A 19,029-nucleotide genomic window follows, 5' to 3' on the forward strand; every position below is an offset into this window, starting at 1 on the left:
GGCATTTTGATTCACTCCGGCCATTCTTTCCCCTTTTTCTGGGTTTTTGAATGTTGAATGATTAGATGCTTTTGAGAAGGATTTACTGTGTGTGACCTGATTAACTACCCTGATTGGCATTCCGAGTAAGCGCTTCCTTGAAGAGAATAAAGTTAACTTTGGAAGCATCTTTATGAGGAAGCTTAAGATCAAAAGAGCAAACCCACACTCTGTTTGCCTCCCGTTGTGCTTCCTGCTGCTAACCGCTCGGTTAGAGCTGTCTCTTACCTCCAACTTAAATCTGCCCTAAAGGAAATAATAAAAAAAAGCAACAAAGTTAAAATAAAATTAGGAAAATGTTACATGCTAGCTCTCTTGGCCCAATGCCCATTTTCTTTATAGGAGTGGTCCGACTGCCTCATGGTGGTCTTGAGGTCTTCTTGTAATATCCTCCTGAGCTGAGATTCAAATCCTTCGATGTTAAAACTAAAGTCCCATTAAACCTTTAAACTGTCGTTCCTGAGAGTGCATCAGGTGGGTCGCTTAAGTACAAAGACATAATGTAAATATGTGGAAGTCAAAAAAGGGAAGGAATGTGAAGGAATGTTTGGTTGCAATAAAGAAAAAAACCCAGGGGGAACCAGCCACTCTAGACCAGAGGTCTCCAATGAGAGGTTAGTTTAGCAACCAGCTATTTTTTACACTGTACAATTACCAGAAGAATGGAATTGAAGATTGGAATTGAATTACAACCTTCAACACTAAAAGAACTATTTGGTCCAGTTCTTTTATCATTCAATTCAGCCAGGATCCCATTTGATCCACTAATAGCTTTACTCATCTTACTGACCAAAACCCAGTAAGAGCCACAAAATTCCACTTTATCATTTAGAAAAATACACTTTTTTTAATGTTGTTGGGACCATTGAACATTTATTTGTAAAATGTGACTTTTAAATATTTGCAATGATTGATTTATATTAGTTTTATATTAGTCTATATTTGACAATTGAACTACTTTTACTTTTGATAGCAGCCTATAGTTCCTTTCAAAATAAAATAGTCCCTGTGTTAAAATTAGATCATCTTTCTGCAACAGATTTACTTGAACTAAAAACATGTAAAAAACCAAGTCAAATCTATCTTTATGACTTTGGTGCACCATTATGTATTTTCTCCTTTTACTATTAAACTTTAAGATGACAACAATGGTGAACAAAAAATATTTAAAAGAGATCTATGCATGTGAATGCAATTATAAACTTTAAAAACTCTGAACAGCAACTAAACACTGTTGTTTAGTAGAAGATCAGAATATGTGCTTTGAGTTTATTCTAATAATAAACCACTCTGACAATAGATTAAATGTTTTTGCTCTATTATCTGACATGCTAAAAATCCAAACAAAAATGGCAACATTTTAAGCAAATTGACCAATTCTACAAACCTGCTTGTCCAAATTGTTGGATTTTTCCTCAAAATCAAAGAGCCACAGTGGAGGGATAATTGAGTCACATGTGGCCTCAAGGTACAAACCCCTGCATTAAGGCCTTTAGCAGCATAACTAAAGCCTTAAACTACAAAAAAAGAAAGTTCTCAGTTTGGCTTTATTGGTAGAAAACATATTTGTCCTAAACCAAAGAGCCATGACTTTTTATTTTCTTTTAGAAACTCTAGGAAGAGCAACTCATGTTGGTTGGAGAATCTGTCGCTGTATCTGTAGGAGTTTCAGAGTTCTGGTCACTCATGTTAACCTAACAGCAAGGAAAAATTGGATTTCAATCTGATTTTAACCAAAAGCTGATAGAAAAAAATGTAACCCGTGACCTCTTTTATCAATTTAACTGGATTTTTTTTTCAGAAAGGCTTTGAGACACTTTGATCATCAGGAATTGATTTAGTCTAACCTTGAATTAACAAGACCCTCTCATTTCAAAACTGAATTTACACAGCTTGAATTAAAGGGACCAGCAAAGTTTGACCTTTCATGTTTTTGGTGATTTAGTAAAAAAAAAAAAAATTCTACTTACAACATACACTCCAAATGAATAGAATAGGTGATCCAGATGAAAAAAAAAATTCGGTGGGCATTGATATTTTGGAGGCTATTTTTTGTGCTTCCTTGAATGTAGTACACTGATTATCAGTCATGACATGGTGAGATGTTATTCTAATTTAGACAAATACTAAAATACAAAATTTTAAATTGTAAAGATGTATTTTAATTTTCAAGCAAATTAGAAACAATTTGACAAAAAAAAAGGTTAAAAAAAAGTTGTAATCAACACAACAGCTTATTTTAAAAGTTTTGAAATTATACTGTCAGGTCAAAGAATTATCTTTTTTTGCGAGGTCATAAAACTACACACGTGTTGTTCACAAATGTAGATGTTTGTGATTGTCTGTGTGGCTTCACTCATTTCCTCTCTCTGCAGGATGAGGTGCTGACAGTAATCAGGCGAGTAGACGAGAACTGGGCAGAGGGCATGCTGGGAGACAAGATTGGCATCTTTCCCATTCTGTATGTTGAGGTAAATTGTCACACAAACAGAAGCTGCAAAAGCAACTGTGTTGATGCAGACATCCACCTGAATTAATGCCTATATTTACTATTCATGCCACTCCTGCTTTTAGTAGAAAATGCACAAACTTGTTTTTTGTCTTTTCTGATTAGACTTAGGTGGTGCCGTGATCACAATAATTGATTCGGATGAGACAAAATGTCAGTTATCAGCACGTCATTCACAGAAATGGCCCTGATTAATCCTTTTTTTTATTTATTTAATTTTGTTTTTTTAGTACAACACAGATTGATCCCAACAAAAAAAGATTATTTGGGTCAAAATTATTGAGCAAAAGGTTCTTATAATTCATTCTAGAGTGTTGATACACGACAAAAACACATCTTTCATTAAAATAAAGCTTCCTCGGGAACCCAAGTGTGACAGAAAATCCTTCTACAGCTTTTCTGATGTATTCCAGATTTAAAAAAAAAAACTATAATGAATAATAATGTTTTAAAGACTGTTACCAAATTAGATGAAATCACTCAGATGGTTGATTTAGTGTCTGTTTATTATACTCACTTGTGAGTGTGTAAATAAAATGCTCTCACAGACGCACACAATTTTCCTGAGATATGCAAATAACTTGAGTTTTTTCAAACAGATTTCCTTTCTTTAAGGATTCCTTCTAAGTGAATGGAGAAAGCTCCATAACACCCCGAAGATTTTACCTTCTTTCATCACGCCATGCCTGTCAAGACTGAAATGTAATTTACTTTAATGCCTTTCCAACCGAAGAAATATCACGCAAAGTTTAAGCAGGATCAGGTTTAAAGCTTTTAAGCAGTACTAAAAAGGCAGCGGTGGAAAATGTGGTTTCCTCTTTTTATCCCCATCAACAGAAGTTTGTGAACACCTCTCCTGAGGGCCTGTCAAGGACAAATAATGAAACCCTTTGGAGCAGCAACAGCAGAAAGGGTTTGGTTCTATAAGGCTTCCATAAGGTCGTTTTTATTTTATTTTTTTTTTAGTTCAAGGTGCATTAATGCGCTGCAGCTTGGAGAAAATAGACACAGAGACTTATGTTGTCATTTTCCCCCTCAAGCACAAGTCGACGCTGGATTATTAGTTAGATGCAGACGTGATGATCACCTGTCAAGTCAAGTAAGATTTATTTTGATTGCAAAGTATGACTCAAAATAACTGTTCTCTCATTCCAACATCCTTAAACTCCAAACAAAGCACACAATGATCCCCTTATTCATCAGAGGAGCATTGAAAGGTTCAGATTTTCTTTTCCATTTACAGTCACTAGAGTAGGCATTCAGAGAAACACTTAGTACGACCAAACCTGTTAAAATCTGCAATCCTTTAATCTCTATCAATAGTACCCATTTTAACACTCCTGCTTGGCTAGGAATCCCACTCAATCAAACCTAATCTCCCAACATTATGTGTTTCTTCAGACTTCTGTCTTGGGTGAAAAGATGAAGCCAGAGATTTAGCAAAGCTAGGACAAACACTCACAGACTCATCACAAGAAGGCATCTTACTAGATATACAGTAGATACTACAACTGTATTGATGTGTACTGTACATGTGAATGCATTTGCACTGAGCACAGGAAGAGGCACACCAAGTTTGACAAAGACAAATTAGCAAAGTTTGTTGGATTTTTGGCCCATTTCTCAATGTAAGTTTAAGCATTTCAGTACGTGGTATATAGATAGATGTATAGACAGATGGATAGCATTCAATAAATATAGCCTGCATGGATGGACGGATGGATTGTATGCTCCTCCCTCCTCTAATATGTCTAGTTAATCTCCTCATCATTAGTATAAAATGCTCACCACTGCCATTTCTGTCCTTTTAGCAAAGTCCACCCTCTGTCTTTCCATTTTAATGTCCTCAACACCAAATGTCTCCATCCTTTCTTCATCCCCTCTTCTTCTCACTTACATGTCTGTCAAAGTCTGCCCCAATTACCACCCCCCCACCCCTCCAGGGATCCCCTGAATCACATCATCTACGTCCCTCCAGAATTTATCTTACACACATAAACACACACATACTTCCTTATGTGATTTGCAGCATGATTGGACACGTTGGTAGAGAAACGGACACAGCAGTGATTAGCATGAGTGTCTGTGCTCGTGTCTGTGTGACATGTAACCTCCCGATGAATTCATTGACCCAAACTGGAATGCATTGTTATTAGTTATCCAGCTAGCGAGTGTGTTAGCCGCCTCACTGACCTTCTGAGGGTGTGTGTCTGCTGGTGTTTATGCACATGTCCCATAGTCTGTCTCAGGAGAGTTATAACTGAGTTATATCTGCAGCATCAATCCATCATGCCTATTAGCATATGATTTGGCTTTGATTAGCATTTCTATTAATATGTAAATGCATCTTTAACAACTGTGAATCTGGACATGCTGTCTCTCAGTCTCACTTATAGAAACAGGAAGAAAAGGAAATGCTTGACTTTCTTCTTAGGACTGCTCAAGGCTTTTAGGTTTGCTAAGGAGAGATTGCAGTGTAGAAAATATGTAGCTGCTGAAGCTCATGACATCTGTTATTTTCATCTTTTCCTTCAAATTTTCTGTGTGAAAGGCCAATAATAACAGTGATCATGTCAAAGTAGAAACATCACTTTGTTAAGCAGATGAAACGCTGTGATACTTCTTCTGTTTGCAGGGCATAGAAATAGATATATAGATATAGAAATAAATATATAGATAAATAAATATGTAGATGTAGATTGGCACATAAATTTGACACCAGAATCGAACATGATGAAAGTGAGAGAGATTTTATACCTATGGAATGACTGCAGGTGAAGAAGTGAGATTCAAGTTGCAGGTTTTTGAGAGGGAGCCTTAATTCCTGTTTAAGATGAAATAATGAGCACCAGGTGGCATGTTACGATTTCCTGATTTAATGATTTGATCAAATATAGAGAAAATTCATGCAAAAGAAAAAAACTGTTCCAAAAGTCTTAAAACAATAAATGCATTTGCAGTCAAAACATCCTATTTTGTCATTTCTATAGGAATCCCCTATTTTAGGGAATGCATTTATGAGTTAGACCCGATGACAGCTTTCATCAGGATTATTTGGCATATTAGAAAGAAACAGAAATGTAAATACCAATGCATGATTAGATCAGAGCCACATTTTGCATCACTAACTAAATGAAACTTTATTTAGTCAGTTTTTGAGATTTGTTGATCTAAAGTAGTTAATTAATAATACACACATTTTTTTAAAAGGTGTTTTTGAAAATGTGTGCTCTTTTATTTGGTTGATCAGTCAGTCAAGGGGTTTAACCATTTAACCTTAACAATACCTTTAGTATTTAGTAACTTTTTGGTGTCTTAGGTGATGTTATGATGTTTTCTCTCTTATGTAAAATGTTTAACTTTCTTCTAATCAGTGTTCACCCCCTTTACCTACCGCTACAAATTCAAGCAAAACTTGAAATTTTTTTATCTGTAAAATCTCTTACTTTTGTGTGCTATATTGTACTGATTTTATGCAAACACAGCTGCATTTTTAAGGGGATTTCAAACCAAAGGTGTTAATGGATGCTGTTTATTTTCCTTTATATTTGCAAACTAATGTAGGCTCACTTAAAAAACACAAAGCTGTCATCTACACAACCCTTTGGGCATTTTTGTTCCTCAAAACACTGAGAGGGATGCTGCAAATTGAACTCATTATACTATTAAAAGCCTCTGTATGTTATTGATCTCTAAAATCCACTTTACATTTTAAATTAATTTATAAACAGGCAACCAGGAAAATGTAGCACAAAAACCTTAGGAGTTGCATCTAAAATAGGGACAGGGTTAAAAGTGGAGCCCAACTGCCATCATTTGCATATCAATGCCTAATAATGATTCGGAATCTACATTTTTGGACTACATTGTGCACATTTGTTATACATTCTATTCAAGAGAGACTGATTTTTTGCACTCAAGGATTGCCAGGTAATTCCTAAAGTTGGTACTACTTTGTAACCTTCTCATTCTGACATGCAATTAAAGTTACTAAGAATAAAACACATGGAGTTTTGAGCATTGTAGTCCTCATTAAAGGATGTGTGACTGTTCCCAGAGTCAGCCACCCATTACTTATTTAGTAAACTGTACAGCTTATTTAACAAGCCCTCATCGTGTTGCCCTGTTCTCAAGCTCTCACTCTCACATTCGGCATCATTGCCTAAACGCAGACCTCACAGCAGCACTGCTGCAAAATTTAAAAGGGAACCACTGCCATCAATAATGAATATATTTTATAGAGCGGAAATTTTAAGGCTATAAAAAAGTGTGATATGTCAGCTTTTTCTCCCTTGTTGTGTTGGCATAACATCTCCTGCGACATGCATATTCATGTTGACCAATAGGATAACAACACACGCTAGAGTAAACATGGTCAGAGGCAGATTGATGCTGCCGCCTTTGCTTGTCGGAAAGGAAATTAGCGAAGTCTGAAGTGATAATGGATTAAAGTGCTGCTACTTTCAGGATAACAGCATTTCAAAACTTGCAGAAAAAGACCTTCATTTTATGTAATTATCTTCTGTTTCTGAATTTCATCAGTGTATGGCATTGACTGCATGAATAATGTTTCTTTGTTGCACTGAAAGACACTCCTCTTGATTTCTCATGCTGTACAAAACAAAGCAAGAGTTGACGTGCCATGAGTTCAATCCATTCTAGCAGACAGAGAGGAGCCTCATATTCTCTGTTGATCAAACTCCACTATCTATTCTTTCGTGAGAGTGTGCTCAGCTGCACCTTTACCTCTGTTCATGAACTTCTCACCAGCTGAGATATGTTTGCTTTTTTAGTTAAGCACATTCTCCTTGCTGCCAAGTGGAAACATTAAGCTTCTTATGTTCTGACAGTTTAGACTGTTTTGTTTTGTATACTGTGACTGCGTGCTAAACGGTGGTGAGCGCATTGCATCCTGCATCCCTGCTGGGTTAAGCACTTCTCCCAGCAGTACGGCAAAATGCAGAAACTTTCACTTAGAAAGATCCTGAAGAACAATTTACAATGCAGAGCAACTTACAAAGAAAAACACTTGGGATTTCCAGGTTCTTATGCTATTTTCATGTTGACAGTCAGGTAAATGGCACCTGTTCTGAAAAAAGAATACTGACAGTTATTCACAGCGAGGTGTGTTCTGCTAAACCTGTGAATTCAGTAGAGAGTAACACATGTCAAAAAGTTCAGGAAATGACACAAACACTGCGTGATTGTTTCCTGTTTTGTGTTAGTCTGTATGAAACCTACTTTTCATGACAACTTCACCTGCACATTAAAACACTTGGGGTTCGAATTTGATTGGTTAGTCAGAACAGACAAATACATATAAACAAAGAAAGATCCAGAGAGCACTCCAGGCTCTGAAAGAACTAGTGCTCATCATTGATTTGGAAAAGTTTTTTTTGTTTTAAAAGGGTATAGATAGAAAAAGTCACAAAAAGCCACATGTGTAGAAGCTGAGTTTGAAGTATTTTTTATTTATAATTTCCATAGCTAAATATAAAGTTGTATAATTCATGCCTCAAGGAAGTCTGGTCATTTTTCACACTTTGGGGTATTGTTTGACTGAAATAACCTTCTGTATAATATTTTTAACTTTTGTAAACACTCTAGTCTTAATCGTAAGCAAGCTTTTAGTTTTTTTCTTTTAGTTTTTTTTTTAGGACTTTCAAGAACGTTTCAGGATTTAATCGTTCAGGACCATGGACAGCACAAACGAAAAATGTGATCATGGAAGTTTTTTTTAGGTCTTGCTGAAATAAATATTTTAATCTAATAGCCATCAGAGCTCTGAATATATTAATTTTCCAATTTCTTTTAGAGCTTTATGAATAGAAAATTAAGCTTCAAATGAATAAACTGGTCTGGGTTTAAAACATCAATGCTCAAACAGACATTGTGCAACCATAAAGTTATCAGCTAAGAAATGTGTACTACCAGCTTTAATTTTTTATGCTTTTTATGTAAAATTTGCACCTTTAAGAGTAGGTCAATTGCCTTTCCCTGTAACAAATCACAACATTAAATAAACAATAAACAATAGTTAATTATTTTCTGCTTAGACTTTCCCCTAGAAATTATAAACATTGACCTATTACAATATTTTTGTGTTAATTTTTTTCTTCTTCACAACAAAACAGGCTAAGATTTGTCTTTAGAAACTAATATTCATGTTGGCACTGAAAGTGAGAAGGTGCTGGTTTGAATCCCAGCTGGGTTCTTTCTATGTGTAGTTTATATGTGGGTTTTCTCCAGGCACACCAGATCCCCCCCACTGTCCAAAAAACATATTTTGTAAATTGATTGGTGACTTTAAATTATTTTCTGTGTGCCAAACTGTCCAGAGTGTACCCTGCATTAATCCCTAAAAGAAGGTGTAATTGGCTCCAGCAACCCCCTTGACCCTGCACATGATAAAACGTGTGAATAAAAGATGGATGGATATTTATGTTTGATGCATAAATTGTTTCAGTAACAAACTCAAAGGCCAGCTGTTGTCGGTGATTATCGTTCTTGTGTTGGTTTGAACAGCTGCCAATAAGAACAAGCCAGAAAAGGTCACGTAAACGCTCGCACACGTGTATGTTGTGGAGTAACCGTTAGGTCTGACACTTGAACCATGTCTCTTCTCTCCTCTCAGTTAAATGAAACCGCAAAGCAGTTGATGGAGATTGATAAACCCATGCCAGCGAACGCACCTGGTACAAGCTCTGAGCCAGCTCTCCTGGGCTCCTGCAGTCTGGGATCATCCCCAATCGCCTCCCCACCTAATGGAAATGGCTCTGGTCATCGCAGAGGAGAAGGAAAGAAAAACGCCAAGAAGCGGCACTCGTTTTCTGCCCTGTCCGTCAGCCAGAGGGCCACCCAGCTCAACAACAGACACAGCATGGAAATCTCACACCCTGTCCTTATCAGCTCCTCAGACCCCAGAGCTGCAGCACGCATCCAGGTGGGTTCAGTGTAACTTTGATGCATGGAAATAATCAAATATTTACACTGTGGATGGCGTTAAAACAATTAATATCACAACCAATTACAAAAAAGTGAACAGCATCACTGAAATTCAAACATGTGGATAAACAGTTTCGATGCATCTTTCAAACAAAATGAAGGCTAGCGTGAGAAAACCCAAGGGCAGGTGTTTCAAGATCCAGCTTTGATGTAGTACACAGAGTCAGTAACTGCGTTCCTCCTGTTTCTGTAATGTAGTCCCTGAACACCTCGTCTGCCTCTTCCCTGCAAACAAACAAAACTTTTCCTCTTTTTGATAGCTTCTGACAGGAGACGTGCTGCTTTTGCAGTTTTTGCCTCTGGTTTCTTCACTCTGAATGTTGTTTTACCGTCTCGGCATGAAATTCCCGACGCTTGCAAGTTTCAAATGTTTTGTTTCAAATGAAAACCACTCCACGTGTGCTGAGTCTCCCTGTTTGTCCTCAGGATGCATCTCCCCCAGGGCCGTCTCTCTCCTCAGCAGGACTACCGCTCCCCCCCAAAGTAGCATCTTTAACCTCTGAGCTGCTGGCCCACGCTAAGGTGCAGCTGCCTCTCAACATGTGAGTGCCTCTTTCTGCTGTAATGCAGGGAGCTGTGAGTCATCTCAAGTCTTGATTTTGATCCACTTATTCTATCGATCAAGCAAGTAAATGGTTGTTTTTGGAAGTGAGACCTGGGAAATCACTGTTGGTACAAATATTTGATCTGTTGGTCTAGTTCTATTACCTCTGCAGCCACAGCAACTCCTGATGTGTCTAAAAATAATAATAAAACACAAAAACAGATATTCTACATTAACACTGTTAAGTTCATAACAAGCTTGCAGAAAACTTAACTGAAGGAATTTTATGTCTTTTGAAAAAATAGGAAAATATAAATTTTTATATATATCTAGCAACACAAACAAACCAAAATAAAAACATGAATCATGACTTTGAATCCCATTAGTTGCCTTAATTGAGAGCCAAAAACCATCCTACACTCAATGACTGCAACTAAATAAAACTCATGTAGGTTGAGAAATGAAAAAGTTTGCATCAAGTTTACCAAAAAAAGTGTTTAAAGCACTGGATTAAATGCTTGTTCACAGATTCAGACAGGTTGAGGGCTTATCCTTTTGACTGTCCTCATAATTTGTCAAGACGGATGACAGTCTGATAAGCCGGCGTTGTCAGCTTTAATTATATCAGCAAATCAAGAGGGTGTGTGAGTGCGCACACACACACGCATGTATGCACGCACACACCGTTACCATTCAAGAATGGGTTCATTCTACTGATGAGGTCCGACGTTTTCATTTTGACCCCGCAACTTTTCTTGTTGCTATGGGAAGACGGGAGACAGTCGCCGTCCCCCCCATCTGTTACCATGGCAACGGGGAGGGAGAACATACCATGCATGTTTACCATGTGTGTTTTTTTATCATCTTCTGTCGGAACCCTAAGCCGTATGGCACGAATTCGTCTCTGTGACAGCAGCGAGAGTTCATTTGTACATTAACACGGGCGCAACAAGCAGACATATGCATTACAGCACAATGATGAATTCTACATCCTGGTTGTAAGCTGCTAAACAAGGACTTATTGATTGGACTCCCATTTACAGTTTGTCAGACTATTCAGGGGAGATGATCAGTCAGCGCATTGGCTACATTGTTCCCTCGGGGAGACATGACTTGAATGGTAATGGGATGTTATTTAAAAAAGAGTCAAAAGCTTAGATTGTTGAAGTAACTTCAGGAAAATGAACCTTTACTGTCATGGAAATGTTAAAAGTTAGATAATGGTGTAGTCTACTCTTAGATTTTTGACAACTTTTAATAAAGCTCACAATTAACTTCCTGTCTCCCCCTGGAAAATCCTGACATAAGAGGATGTGTGCAGATTTTTCAAAAATGGATTATAAGATTGCAGATTCCAAGCAGAATTATGTTTTTTCCCCATCGCTTGACACATTTTTTTGTAAGTAGTTGTTCTTTTACCTTGCAGAAAAACTCGACCTTGAACATTTTGTTTTAGCTTTCTAGTTAGGAAGTCCTCCACATGTCAAATAAAAAGTATTTTTTCCCATTTCTATTAGCATAATAGTAGTGATTCTTTTATTGTTGAAGTCATATATCTTTTTTAACAAGGAGAATGAAGCTTTGGTAGAGTAATTCATCAATGTTGGAAAAACACTCTCTTGGAATTTTTTTTTTTTTAACAATTGTTCTTACTTGTGGTTTATGACTTTTGGTCCTCAGATACCTGGCTCTTTATGCCTACAAGCCCCAGAAGGCGGATGAGCTGGAGCTAAGGAAAGGCGAGATGTACAGGGTGACAGAGAAGTGTCAGGACGGGTGGTTCAAAGGCACGTCTCTGAGAACGGCTGCCTCTGGTGTCTTTCCAGGGAACTATGTGACCCCTGTGTCCAGGTCAGTGAGGCTCTTCTGGAGACTCTCAAAGCAACGCTACTGCATATAACAGCTGCATTCACATGCAAATGAGTTGTAATTATAAGCAGAATAGAACCTTAATGAAGTTAAAAGCATCTTTTTCTTTTGCATTTATTTTACAAGTTGGATGATGAAGTGAAATGAACTGCTGCAGCGACCACATTAATGCAGATGTAATATCCACAGGAGTAGCATGTCCTATTCAGACTTTTGCTCCATTAATCACTAAACACAGACCAGGGCAAGCGGCAAACTATTTTACTTCTCACACAATAGTGTCTGCAGAGAGATTCCGAAAAAATATTTTAGAATATTTGATTACTTAACCTAAACTTAACTCAAATAACGGTAAAACAATAGTGCAGCTGGCATAATGGCATGTAAATAAATATAAATACCTTTTTACCCTTTCTGAAATGTTTTCACTTTGATACTGATACACAATCTACAGTTCCATCTAGCGGTTGTAAGTGAGAAACAACTGCTAAATGACAACTAGTTGTTAATGTGAAAATGACAAATATATTAGCCTTTTAACGGCTAAATTATGCACAAAAGCGTGGCTTACACTCTGAAAAATATGAGAAATATTATATTTAGAATCAAACTGCAAAACATGTCTTTTTTTAGTTTTCCCTTTTTTTTCTCCAATTGAATCTTAAAGCCTTCTTGCTGGAATAGCTCATCTAATTTTTAGATTTTATAAAAAGAGTTAAAAAGAGTCATGGAAGCAAACATCAAAGCAGCAATTAAAAGAGTAGTGTAGGCTAGAATATGTAGCAAAATCAACTAATAAAGGCAATCCAAACTCCCACTCCAGTTGTCTTTTGATCTATTTTCAAAATTTCAAAGCGTTCCCAGTAGTATTTTAATTATGATTATGCTAAAAGTGGATGCATCAGAATGGAGCAGAGCACCTATGTCACTTCCTTCAAGCTTTTTTTTAACTGCATTTTTGTCTGCTCCTGATTCACAATAATTCGAGGAAAGAAATACTCTAAAAGGCAATTTTAAGCATATTTTTTCAACAGAAAATAGCCACAAGAGCATGTTAAAAACACCAAAAACACAATTTTCTTCAGAGGGGATCTTAAACTCATTGACACCTATTGATGCAAACAGGCATTAAGCCACTTTGGCTCCAAAATCAACTTAATTTAGCATCTACTTAAAAGTAAAAACAGATTTTTTTCAGCTGGAAATAAATTCAGGTGTCAAGGGGTTAAAGGTAATTTATGCAGAAGAAAAGGCAAAAAGTGTAAAGGAGGTTGTAAGGTAACTGAAACAAACTAACAGATAAAAAACTACGGATTGAAAAGAAAAATAAGAAATAAAGAGCCCAAAGATAACAACATGATTCCAACAGATGCTCCAGAACCAGCAGGTGTCTTCTTGTGAGTGTGACTGGCTGCTGCTCATTCTGCACTTGTGCAGTCTTACTGAGAGAGAGAAGGAAAAAATCAGGATGGGCACGTAATCAAATGAGAGGCAATTTGTTATTTTTACGCGAGCATGGTCCCCCACCCCCACTCTTTCTTCTTCCACCTCCCCCCTTCTTGTCTGCAGTGCAGCTCAGACATTTTTCTGTATGATAATTAAAGGCTTCCAGAGAAGAGACACATCCAGCCTCACAAACACACGCGGGGAAAGCCATAACTCTGCGAGCGTCCAACGGCTGTTCGAAGGACACTCATAAGAATGTGGATGCTGCTGCTTCCATGATGGAGTTCTGCTGTTCAGCACTATGCAGACAGAAACATGAGCCGCCTGCAGCAGCACACATGATACAGCAGGATGTGTAAAGACAGACAATTAGGTTGCTCTTTCTGTCAGAACTGGATACTTCTCTTTGTTGCTTTGGATCTTAAAACATTATTTTTTACTTGTAGCAAAAGTACCTAGAGCCATTTTTTACCAATTGTAAAGAAGTTTCAGGGTGTTGTGATGGTTAGCCCTCCTCATTTCACAGAAAGAAGGCCCTGGTTCAAATCCCACCCAGGTTTCCTCCCACAGTCCAAAAAATAAAGCTCCATAGCTTAAAGTTTACATCATACACAAATACAATTCTCTTACTTGGTTAAATAAAGGATATATTAAAATAAATAAATAAGAGGAACAATGTGGTTTATTGATCTTAAACATGAATTTATCTGGAAGTGCCTTGCTCTTTCCTATTACCCTTTAATGGCACCCTTTCTGTGGAGACAACAGTCCAGCCAGATAAATGCTGGATTTACTTTGGAAGCCTCCGCAGGCAGCATCCTTCCACATCTTAAGTGGTGTTTGTACAAAGAAAAGTGCCAAACACCTGAGAGGCTTCAGTGCTCTGTGTTTTCAATGCCAGAACATCTCTTTTGTTGTGAAATAGAAAAAAAAAACACAGCATACTGTTAAAGCTTTAAAGCGTCACTTTTTTAAAATTGGTTTTAGAAATGAATCAGAAATCTGGGGAGATGTAGCAATCCTAGCAAGTTATGCAGTCTATCTGTGGCTCGAGTTACATACATTTGAATATCAAGCCTCAGAGACTAGAAACAAAATAAATTTAAATTAAAGAATGCATAAAAGCTAGTCCTAAATGTTTATTTCCATAATTTTAATCTCATTCAAACTGACCTTTTTTAGTGATTTCTTTTGAGTTTCGAGTTCTTCCATCCTTCTAATGAGCAATAACATACATTTATATCTATATCAATATTATTATATTAATAATGTTTGATATATGTCTATGTCAAACAAACAAAGTCTGTACAATAAATGATCCAAAAGCAAGATATCAAACTTAAAACAATATATTTGTTTTACCCTTACCTTTCTTCTCTGTCTTTGCCCTTTCATTGTTACAGGAAACATGTTTTCACATTGTATTGTACAGGATGTCCCATAAGTCTCCATTCTTTGGAAAAATAGACATTCCATTACAAAAACTAATTTTCTTTATATAATTTGTTCTATATGACTTCTATTCTGCTCTTTATTCAAATGCATTGAAAATGCATCTGAATCAAAAATAAATGAATGTTAGAACCATGTACTGTATGTATTATGTTTATTTTGTATGGAGACTTATTGGACACCCTGTATTGTTTTTGCAAAGGTTTTGTGGAAATAAAATAAAAAATGAATTAAAAAAAAGCAATTACACAAAATACATATTTAATGCATTTTTAACTTTCTGTTTTGTTTTGTTTGTTTTAAATATATTTTGGATTCTTGTGCCTCTTTTTTCCAACTTAATTTTTATTAATTTATTTATTTTGTCAATCAGTTAGATTACAAAGTGGTAAGCTGCTCTGTGGTGTGTCTTTGCAGAGCTCCATTTGGACTTGGTGTTGCTCGCGGCTCATGTTTGCCCAGTCCAGGAGGAGGAGGAGGTGGAGGAAGTGGGTGCAGTCCCGTTGCTAGTAAAAGCTCTGACCCGTCGTCGCCGGGGTCCGTGGGTCCCTCAATGTCCCGTCCATCCCCAACACTTGTGACCTCAGCAAACTCAGTTCACAGCAGGGACCATAGCCCCGCCTCCTCGCCGCAAACTGCTGCAGCCCAGCTGAAGAACTGCCTGCGCTCCAACCAGCATCAAGCGCGCACCTCAATGCAGCTAAGTAAGTAAATACTCACAAGGAAAAAAAAGGCAGTGACACTTTTAGGCTTATTTTATTGTTTATATATATATATAGTTTTCTGAGTAAAAGAAGACTCAGAAGTTTATACGTGTTTATAAAGAGATGTGAAAGGCATCTATAATTAATGTAGATTCACAAGGAGCACAAAAAGAACAAATACTTACATTTATCAACTAAAACAGACTATGAGAACATGCCAGAGCTCCCTATGATATCTAAAATATAAAAAAAAACACTGGAGTTTTCGTCTCAGATGCTTGAACAATATTCTGCTTTGCAATGTCAGCCTACGGCCTACGGCCACCAAGGAGCAGCCTTCTGATCCCTTGGGAACTCTCTGAATTTTAGCCCCTTAGTTTCTGATTACAGAATAATGAAATATTGAACAGCCATTAATTCAAGTAGCCACTAAATTGTGTGCATTTCTTCAGGCAACCTCACTAAACTCCATTTTCTTTACTGCTTATATCAATGATTAATGCTTGTAATGGTCCAACTGGTAAATGTCTTTGTGCAAAGAAAAATAAACAAGGAACAATATCCAGTTACATTTAAAATACTAAAAAGACAAGGAAATGCAGGTTGATCCAAAAACCTGTGTCGCTTTCTAGGATATAGTCTTTGCAGAGCAGTAAAAGTTCATGAGAAATTCTGACCGTATAGGTGCAAGGCAACCCCGCCCCCCTTCCCCTATCGACTGCTGATAGCTCAGAGCAGGGAGCTTGTGGCATATTTTTTTATTTCACAAATAAGCTTTTTTTCAGACTGTATTGTTTTCATTTGGTCCTGATTTGCAACAATTTGAATGAAGAATTACTCCAATTTGAGCTTAATTGTCTTCATATATGTCCTCCATCATCAGAAAACTGTCACAAGAACATGTTAAAAACACCAAAAAATAATTTTCATTGGAGTAGGACTACTTCTCTTCTTCGTACGGTGGGAAAAAACTTCTTTGATATTAAATTATTTAGTTTTAATATTCATTTTCTGCCATTTGTAGTATAAATGATCAGAAATGTTCTTAATTTCCTTTTTTAGAATGTGCACAAACACAAGTCAAAAACCCAGAATCGACCTGTTCCTGGAAATCAGGTGCCTCACATTAAAGTTTTTGGATGAAACCTGAGAAAATTAGTCTTGTGGGGATATAAATATTTAAAAAAAAACTATTAAGTAATACAATTTCTATTCTTTAAATTCACAAAGCTTATGAAAAAGAAACAGGAGCTTCTATCTACACCTTTAGATGAGGGTTAGGGCTCCAACTGCTTTTGTCATGTGTGTTTGAGTAGGGTACTGAAATCTGTGCATTTATTGGTTCATCATCATTCCAGCTGTCACCTATGAGGTACTTGAGTCCATACTAGGTATGATTCCAATGCTTTCCTGGCTTCTGTGCTCACCCTTGGCTACCAGCTTTTATCTGAGATGATCAGTTCTTCTCTGCCTCAAAAGCTGCCAATTATCATGCTTTCTGTATTTTGTGCCGTTGCCTTTCAGTCAAAGTGTTTCAAACTATTCTACAAGTAGGCTATATTGAGAACCCAGGACTTAGATGAGACATTATATCTTTCTACCAACCTTTGTGTTCTCAATGGGGGTTGAGGAAAAGCAGGTTTTATATGGATGGAAGGATGGACAGTTTATCAACACTTATGGCCATAAATGCTGATAAGCTTGTGATAATTGCTCAAAATGCAGAGAAATCGGAAAGAGAGAAACAATTGAAAAGGTAAATGTATTCAGGTTAAAAACAATGCTGAAAATGGAGCTACCTGAAGGAAATCCACAACAAAGGAAATGATGAATAAAACAAGAGAAACTGATGGAAACCAACCAAAAGAGATTTAAGTTGAATCCAAGATTATTTTCTGTAACCAATCAAGAACCTGTAGAAAAAGCCAGAAACTTTCATGGTGCTCTCATAGACTATGAAGTCATAGATGGTTTAGGATTGCATCAATGAAGGAGATGTCACTTAAAGAGCATGTAGTAAAGTGACAAGTGTTCCGTTTCAAAACAGCCCATTTTCATTATATCAAATGGGTTTTCTGCTAAATATTTTATTTTTGGGGGAAGAGATGACAGTTGCAAACCAAAAAGCAGTTACAATTTGGACAGCGTATGAACTAAATACCATTCCAAATCATGGCAAAGCTTTGCTTTGGCTTAAAGATCATTGTATGACTCAGTACTTCAACTGTCTTGAAAGCCAAAAAAGGTGCAATTAAGTATGATTGAAGTTGTTATTTTTTACTTTACGATGGAGAGGTTCAAACATTTTTCCAAAACTTGGTATGCCTGTGAATTTGTGACTATTCCTTGGAACTTTCTATTATGAATCTAGAAAGCTTCCCGTCCAAGAAAAATGTCCATTATTTTTCCATCTTGTAATGTAGACTCTGGCACTATGAATTCAGCTTAAGATAATACTTGGATGAATTAAAGATTTTTCTCATGTTGTTCCAATGAGAAATCATTGGTGTGACAAAGTTCACCAGATTGAACGCACAGGAATTTTGTGGTTGGCAGACATTTCCAATGTCCCTGATTTGCTCCGGACACATGGTCGCTCTGTTTCTTTTCTCAACTCAGAGGAAATTTCAAATGTAAAACTGTTTAAAGCAATCACTGAAGAGCAAACCAATACATAGAAGGATTTAGTACAACTGCTGTGTTGCTTTCCGTGCCAAAAAGAGCTTGCTGCATTACATACACACACCCACAGACACACAACATTGAGATGATATCGGCCTTGCTCTCCACTGATTCTTTTCATTTCTCCTCCCTCCTTCTTTCCCTTCCCTTTGTATCCTGTCCGTCTTTCTCTGAGAAAATAACAGTGAACATCTCTTTAGGGAGGCTGGAGAGTACTATGAATGCTATGAATAACACACACACACACATGAACAAACTGACACACACATGCCCACTCAGTCAAATGACATCATTGTGCTTTTTGTTTTATGAAGGTATAATGACAGAGCTGCTCCATTCTCGCCCCATTTCTTCCCCCTTTTTTGTCTCTGCTCTTTCATTGATTTCTGTCTCACACACACATAAACACACCCCTGCACACACACACACACACATCTGGTCTTGATTACAAAGTAAAGTATGTGCATAGTGTTTAGTGTTCGGGGTTTCTTTTCTTGTTTTTTTTTAATCACTAGACCAGCTCAACTCCCTTAGGATTTTAGCCGAGTCCCAAATTGTAGCCAAGCAGGTGGCTAGAAACCTTGGATATGTATGTATGTCTGTATATATATATAAATATATGCATACAGTGTGTGTTCCTACTTGCATTTGTTACTTTGTTAGGTCTAATCACAAAATCTTTATGGACCAATGTGCTTCGTAGAAACATTTGACTGGTTTTATGACAAATAAATGTAATTTGCAAGCTTCTTCTTAGCTTCAGGGCTGAGATACGAGGA

At 37.0% G+C, this 19,029-nt stretch overlaps 1 protein-coding gene across 4 annotated transcripts in view; it reads left to right on the forward strand.

The window, feature by feature from the left end:
• The window catches only part of LOC112154947 (E3 ubiquitin-protein ligase SH3RF3), a 93,796-nt gene that overhangs the window by 64,262 nt on the left and 10,505 nt on the right, over positions 1-19,029 (forward strand). For 3 of the 4 annotated variants that reach the window (XM_024286224.2, XM_024286225.2, XM_024286226.2), the window contains exons 3-7: positions 2,415-2,510; positions 9,183-9,491; positions 9,980-10,095; positions 11,778-11,948; positions 15,282-15,568. In XM_024286224.2, coding sequence (XP_024141992.1) covers positions 2,415-2,510; positions 9,183-9,491; positions 9,980-10,095; positions 11,778-11,948; positions 15,282-15,568 — 979 coding nt within the window. The remainder of the gene's footprint in view (positions 1-2,414; positions 2,511-9,182; positions 9,492-9,979; positions 10,096-11,777; positions 11,949-15,281; positions 15,569-19,029) is intronic. The other variant, XM_024286227.2, reaches the window with a different exon arrangement.

The sequence above is a fragment of the Oryzias melastigma genome, linkage group LG21, assembly GCF_002922805.2.
Source record: "Oryzias melastigma strain HK-1 linkage group LG21, ASM292280v2, whole genome shotgun sequence".
Lineage (NCBI taxonomy): Eukaryota > Metazoa > Chordata > Actinopteri > Beloniformes > Adrianichthyidae > Oryzias > Oryzias melastigma.